The 7,478-nt window shown below is 43.2% G+C and overlaps 1 protein-coding gene across 2 annotated transcripts in view; it reads right to left on the reverse strand.

Annotated features, from left to right (window-relative positions):
* The window catches only part of B4GALT4 (UDP-Gal:betaGlcNAc beta 1,4- galactosyltransferase, polypeptide 4), a 49,516-nt gene continuing 42,038 nt past the window's right edge, over nucleotides 1-7,478 (reverse strand). For both annotated transcript variants that reach the window (XM_011940618.1, XM_011940619.1), the window contains 3 exons: nucleotides 6,442-6,564; nucleotides 4,058-4,162; nucleotides 1-477 (listed from right to left, as the gene is read on the reverse strand). In XM_011940618.1, coding sequence (XP_011796008.1) covers nucleotides 345-477; nucleotides 4,058-4,162; nucleotides 6,442-6,564 — 361 coding nt within the window. In that variant the 3' untranslated portion in view covers nucleotides 1-344. The remainder of the gene's footprint in view (nucleotides 478-4,057; nucleotides 4,163-6,441; nucleotides 6,565-7,478) is intronic.

A 7,478-nucleotide genomic window follows, 5' to 3' on the forward strand; every position in this document is an offset into this window, starting at 1 on the left:
TATCCCATTATATATCACTTCAAATTTAAATAAATCTCCTTCAACCAGAGTCCTCAAATCGCATTCATTTTATCCTGTGAGTCATCGTTTTATATCAAGTCCTTCAAGTATCCATATTACAATAGTTAACCCTCATGATCAAAACGACTAAGAAAGCTGTCTTGTTACAACTGTTTTATGCTCCACATCACCAGGAGCTCTGCTAAGAAAATACAAAAAGGAAAAATTCAGCCCAACAATGAGCTGAAACAGGTTCTTAATGTGTGCTACTATTGGAAATCTCTAGGCCAAAATTATTGCAACCAAAGAATCAGTTCTTCCAAACATCACCAAAAGATCCAGGATCATGCATCAGACCAGAAATCCACTGTGATGTTGACATACAAAGGGTTGTGTTCCACGGATACTAATTTATAAGAACAACTACTCAACCCGTCTGTTCTCCAGACTCGTGACACTTGGTGTAAGAGCTTCATCCTAAAGATAAAAAGAACAAATGTGAATGATAAGACAAGAATTTAATGTATGTCTCCACTGCATTTTGCCTTGCCCTGAAATGTAGCAAACATATTTTTGTAAATTATTGTACCTGTTGTGTTTCCTAATATTACAAAGTTTGTTTTCCCCATTGAAGGAGACAGACGTGATAGCCATGTATTCATGTGTCAGACTACATGTGAGAACCCAGGGACCCATGATGAAAAGGGTCACTGCACTCAGTGAGCCCCTAGTCTACAGGATAGAAGGATGTGCAAGGAACACAGATACAACAGGATATGTGCCATCCACTGCTAACTGATCCTCAGCTGAGCTTCAGGGGATCTCTGAATCTTCCTGTGTTATAAGGAAAGTTTGTGTCTGTAGGTGGGTACATAGCTTTCACAAGCCTCCAAAAATTTTGGAATATATGTAGATGAGGATGAATGAAGGGCGACCTAACCTAATGAGGAAGTCTGGCGAGGCGTCAGGGAGAAGGGAAATTTCAGTAAGGTTAAAACAGAGAAATTCAACAAGTGAAGAAGGTGAAGGAAAGAGCACTCCAGGCATAGAGACCACCCTGGGCAAGATGCACAGACACGCAAAAGAGCAGGATGCATTTAAAGAAGTCACTAGTGTGGCCAGAGCCATGGAATCTGGGAAGACAAGTGGGCAGTGAACTGAATAGGTTCTACTTGCTCAGCAGTGAAAACAATAAATGCTGGTTACCCATGGCAATATGGATGGGGATCAGATGCATCACGTTCAGCTAAATAAAGTCAGAGAAGAATAAATGCAGTGTGATTTCATTTACATAAAGTTGAAAAACATGCAGAACTAAGCAATCTTTTGTTTAGGGATACAAACATATGGGAAAACAAGAAAACCAAGAAACAGCAGAAATAACTATCATTATCATAAATACTTATCACAAAAATTCGGAGAGGTGTTACCTGGGTAGGTGGATAGGGGAGATGCAAAGGGGGAGACTACAGGATTAGGGAGGACCACACAGGTCATGCACTCAGAGTGGGAGTGGGAGATACCAGCAGTGCTCATGGCATCAAGAATCTTCACACTTTTCATACAATTTAGGAGCACTCTTGTATCTATTCAATAATTAATTGTTTAATATAAACAGAAAAATGCACACCTATGGACAATGACTAGAAAAACGTAGAAAATAGAAACAGCTATTTTGTTGGAGTGGTTGACTCTACCAAAAGGGCAAAAAGTCATTTAATAATGCTTTAAAATATAAACTTTAGGCCAGGCATGGTAGCTCATGCTGTAATCCTAGAACTTTGGGAGGCTGAGGCAGGAGGATTGCTTGAGCCCAGGAGTCTGACACCAGCCTTTGGCAACACAGGGGGACCCTGTCTTTACAAAAAATAAAAAAAATTAGCCAAGCATGGTGACACATGCCTGTGGTCCCAGCTACCTGGGAAGCTGAGCTGGGAGGATTGCTTGAGCCTGGGAGGTTGAGGCTGCAGTGAGCCATGGTCATGCCACTGCACTCCAGCTTGGGTAAGAAACAGAGTGAGACCCTACCTTGAAAAAAATAAATAAACTTTAATAGGACTCTTTAATATCAGGCTGAAAGTACGTTAATATTGCTTTAAAATGTAGACTATAACAAAAGCACAAAAAGCCCCTTAATACGCTTTGAAAATTTAAGAGGAAAAATCAGAACAAAGAAATACAGATTCTTCAATCAAAGCCTCATAAGAACTGGCTTATCTGCCAGGATTCCTTGGTGAATAGGCCAATTCCCAAGGCATGAAAAGTACAAGAAGAACCTAAAACATCTCGTCACGGCAGAGCAGAGGGAGGGGAGCTCTCGAGGACTACTGGGATTCAGGACCCAGCTTGAAGAAGATCCCATTGGCCAAAGATGAGACAATATGAGTACCAAAAAGTACAAGAACTACATCCTGAAGGATGCTAGGAAACACCAAGTCATTAGTCTGAAAAAACTTTAATCAACGCTGGACTCTTTCTCTTTATTTTGCCTTTCCTATAAAAGCTATACCCCAGAGTACCCAAATACATGAAAAGAGAAAGCACTTTGCAGAAAAATCTAATAAATGCAGAAGGAACAACAGAATTAGAATATTACAATTTTGCAACTCCTAATTAAATAATACATTTAGAAATCCAGCATCAACGACTGCTGAAGTCATTAGGCAAAAAACTGATGGGGAATCTCACAATGCATAGGTTAGACTGGCGATATCGAAACTCACAGATCAATCCTAACATCCCAAAATGACACAACCAGACATTACATCCTCCTGCTGTGACACTGGAGGAAGTACACAACACCATAGATGAAAATTCTTGCCCACAAATAGTATTCAGATTCTGTTCAAGTCTCCAGAAATGAAGAGAAATCCCAGTTTGACGGTTAATACTGAGTGTCAACCTGATTGGATTGAAGGATGCAAAGTATTGTTCCTGGGTGTATCTGTGAGGGTGTTGCCAAAGGAGATTAACACTTGAGTCAGTGGACTGGGAGAGGCAGATCTACCCTCCATGTAGGTGGGCACCATCTAATCAACTGCTAGTGTGGCTAAAATAAAGCAGGCAGAAGAAGGTGGGAGAAGCCGACTTGCTGAGTCTTCTGGCCTTCATCTTTCTCCTGGGCTTCCTGCCCCTGAACATCAGATTCCAAGTTCTTCAGCTTTAGGACTCTTGGACCTACACCAGTGGTTTGCCAGGGGCTCTCGGGCCTTTGGCGACAGACTAAAGGCTGCCCTGTCGGCTTCCCTACTTTTGAGGTTTTGGGACTTGGACTGGCTTCCTTGTTCCTCGGCTTGCAGACGGCCTACTGTGGACTTCACCTGGGGACGGTGTGAGTCAGTTCTCCTTAATAAACTCCCCTCCATATATACATCTATCCTATTAGTTCTGTCCCTCTGGAGAACCCTGACTAATACACCCAGTTTATGAGAAAACAGAAGTCAGGAGGACATATTAAGTTGTACCACCAGGATGCAATTGGAAAAATCCATAATGTGAGGAATTCTATTGGACAAATAATCTGGCTTGTTCCACAAATAAATATCAAGGAACACATAAAGAAGGGGAGAGGGAACCTACAGATTAAAAGAGATCATTCAAATGCCATGTGGACCTTGTTTAGACACTGATCTGACCAACTGGTTTTAAGAATAAAAAAGCTTTTAACACTGACTAGACATTTGATGACATTAAGGAGATATTGTTCATTTTATTCTAGGTTTATGATAATGGTATTGTGATTCCTTTTGTAAAACCGCTTATATTTTAAGATACTGAAGCAGTTACACATGAAATGCCATGACATCTGTGACACGTTTCTAAATCCAGTGGGGTAAGAAAAAAACTGAGGGAAAGAAGAGAGGCCATGAGTTGAGAACTGTGGACGTGAGGGTTCAGTGCACCACTTTCTCTCCTTTTGTGTCTGTTTGAAAATTTCTTCAATACAAATCTTTTAACACAATGAACTGGCTCAAATCTGATCGAATTCAACATAGTCCTTATTGACAGAACACACTAGGGAGAACACCCCTGCCAGGCAGGTGAAGCCAGGACTTACCGTTCCGCGTTCACCTCATTGCCTTTGTCTCTGGTGTGGAAGACCATTGTATATTTACCCACTTCAGGCCGGGGCCGGGATATTTTCATTCTATGGAGCTCAACCCTAGAACAATAATGAGATTTTTTTAAAGTCCATCCTATTCATCTACCAGTAGGCAAATAAAAAGCATCATTTGTGAAAATTTATACACACACACAGAGTGTCACAAACAGCTTGACTACTGGGGTATTAAAAAAAGAGAAACTTCTAAAATTTCCAATTTCTTATAATGGTGGAACTTCAGGTGATAAGCCCACAAAAGAATGAGATTTAACACTTATTACTGGGGTACAAAGGAGATGCGTTAATTTATACTTAGTCATTCTCAAAAAGAAAAAAAAAACTAATAAAGTAGTTATTTCAAAACATCCTGAAGAATAGGAGAATCAAGTCTGTTAGGATCCCCAATTTACTTAGAGTTGCCTTCTTTTAACAAAGAAAGGAATGGCCATTTATGGTCACAAGCTTTAAAGCTACAATCCTAGGTTCAAATCTGGACTCTGTTATTACAACCTCAGTAAGTCAGCTCACTATTCCAAAGTCTCAGTTCCCTCATCTGTAAAATGACAATGGTGACAGGGAGTTGATTTCAAAGATTCAAATGATATAATCTGCATGGAACATGCTTGTACTCTGTAATGTATTATATGTATTATATAAGTACAAAGAAGGGTAGTCCCTGTTGCACAGGCGAATAAGTAAGCAGTAAATCTCAACCAACTTTCATATTCAAATCATCTTAGTTTATCCACCACATTAGTCAAAAACCATTCTGAAGGCCATGATGGTCTTTTCAAATTAAAGCAAAATTGGAGACTCCCCTCTACTTTGAAGCTGAAGCATAGCAGGAAAGAAGACAGTGAAGATATGTGATCAGGGCAAAATTCTACTAATCACCCCAGTGAAGTAGATTTGGGGAAGATAATGGGGATTGTTTATCATTAGCCTTTGCTACTGTTGTCCTGAAATGTAGCAGGTACCCTCCGTCCAGTTCCTAAGTCATGACCACATAGGCTGCTGATGGACTGGGCTGTGAAGAGCTGTTGCCCATCACTACAGCCATTTCTGTAGAGCCCTTGGTCAGGGAAATGAAATCCCTCCTGCTAGGAACATTCCAGAGGCTCTCAGGCTAGACATGGGAACAAGACCAGCATGGAGCTCCTGGGTTCTTTATCATGAGGCAAGAAAAAAATTTCTGACAGTCACATATCTAATAATTCAGAACCCCAAGTTAGAAATTTCCTTTCCAGCCAGGCATGGTGGCTCACACCTGTAATCCCAACACTTTGGGAGGCCAAGGCAGGCAGATCACCTGAGGTCAGGAGTTCGAGACCAGCCTGGCCAATATGGTGAAACCTGGCCTTTACTAAAAATACAAAAAAATTAGCCAGACACGGCAGCACACGCCTGTAGTCCCAGCTACTCGGGAGGCTGAGGCTGGAGAATCACTTGAACCCAGGAGGTGGAGGTTGAGGTGAGTCAAGATCGCATCACTGCACTCCAGCCTGGGTGACAGAGCGAGACTCTGTCTCAAAAAATAAAAAAACAGAAAGAAATTTCTTTTCCAAGAGGCAACAGCAAGAGAGAAGGGAGCCTCCTGACACCCAGATGGGCCTTGTGATGACAAGTCTAAAGATACCAGCCCAAGCTCTTGAATAATCACTTATTTCTGCAAGGTAGGGATAACTGTAACTATCTGCCTCCCAAATCCAAGTTCAGGGGAAGAAGCTGTGGGTGGAGGCCAGACTTATTCCCTTTGAGCCCCTCAGAGCAGAAAGCAGTTCAAGACAACTGAGGGTAATGCCAACAGCCCAGAGTCAGGCCTGGGGTCAGGCCACCTGCAGTCCCCACAGTGTGCAGGGCTGTCTAAAGCTTGAGGAGAGGACCTCTTTGCCTGCTTCAACATGTGCAGCTCGCCAGAGGCTGCTGGCACTCCCTGCGGGGGACACTGGGAACTGTGTGTGAGGACCCCCTGAGGTCTGACAGAAAGCATGAGGCTCTTAACAACCCGGTCTCCAAACTGCAGCTCAGCAGACATCTTGCAGTTTGAGGTTTCTCACTCACTGATGTCTCAGTAAGTCTTTCCCATTGACAAGTCTACGAGGCCTCCACCAACACTTCTGAACCCCAAATGCCCCCAGGCCAGGAGTAAACTGTCACTGGCACAGAACGATGTGGGCCATCCTGCCTTCCCTCCACCCCCTGCACCCTTCAAGCCCAAATCTGCAGCCTAGTGACCTGCTGGACTGGCATCTAAAGGAATAAATATAAATGCAGGTCTCTGGAGCCACAGATCTCCAGATCGCAGAGCCCCGTGAAGGGGACCTTTCTGTGTTGTTCACCTGAGTCTGAGGTCATCGTCTTCGCCTCCCCATCCCCAGTAGTTGTTAGAGAATCCATTCACCTTGAAAAACTGCTCTCTGCTTAGGGCAGTAACACCCCCAAAATATCCACTGTAACGTAACCTGGAGCAAAAGAGATGAGAGAAATGGTAAGAATATTAGCACCACAAGTCTCTGATTTCAGGGCTGGCATTTTAGGAACACCTGAGAGACCATGAACTTCCGGCCACCCACTCCTGCTTCTCCTGCTTGACACCCACCTCCCAATGCTCCTGGCCTTCCCTGTCTTGTCTTTTTGCCTCTATCTAGACAAATGTTCACCTCTGCTCACTGAGCAAGGTGCCACCCGGCTGTTAGTGGTGGTGTTTGTGTGTAGAGGCCTACAGAGATACCTGTCAATGTGAACCACACCGTCAGATATTGATAACAGAATTCATCTCGTGCCAATCCAAGGAATGGTAACAGTTGCCAAGGGCACTGGGTTAAGAAGGATTCTGAGGCTGCATCCGGGTTCTGCATGAACGTGTGTCATGATGAATATACCTTTTTTTTCACTTTCACTTTTGCAAGGGAGGGCTGAAGGCAGGAGACAGCTCCTGCATACACACTGCATGCACACACTCTGTATGCAAATCTCCACTTCTCAGCATGCATCTCCAGCTCAGAGTCTGTTCCCTGGATAACCCAACACATGTCAACCCCCCTGAAGATTCTGGCCTGTCAACCAGATAGAGTCTAGGTAGTGCTTTTCATGAAAATAGGCTGTACAGAACAAGAATTAGGTTTTGAAAGGAAGGACAGTGAATCATGCTTCAGATAAGCTGATTTATAGATACACCTGGGGCTTTGCCAGTAGGCAAAAGGATACAGGCTCCAAGGTCACAAGAGAGGAGTGACTATAGATATGGCTTTGGAAATAAGCTGTTATCATGTAGTACCTGAAGGCACAGGTCGAGAAATCTCCAACAATCTAGTTGGTGAGAAGAGTACAAAGGGTAGACCCAAGGGGCTCAGCTCTGTGGAACCCTAGGAATACC

Source organism: Colobus angolensis, unplaced genomic scaffold, assembly GCF_000951035.1.
Source record: "Colobus angolensis palliatus isolate OR3802 unplaced genomic scaffold, Cang.pa_1.0 Scaffold190, whole genome shotgun sequence".
Classification (NCBI taxonomy): domain Eukaryota; kingdom Metazoa; phylum Chordata; class Mammalia; order Primates; family Cercopithecidae; genus Colobus; species Colobus angolensis.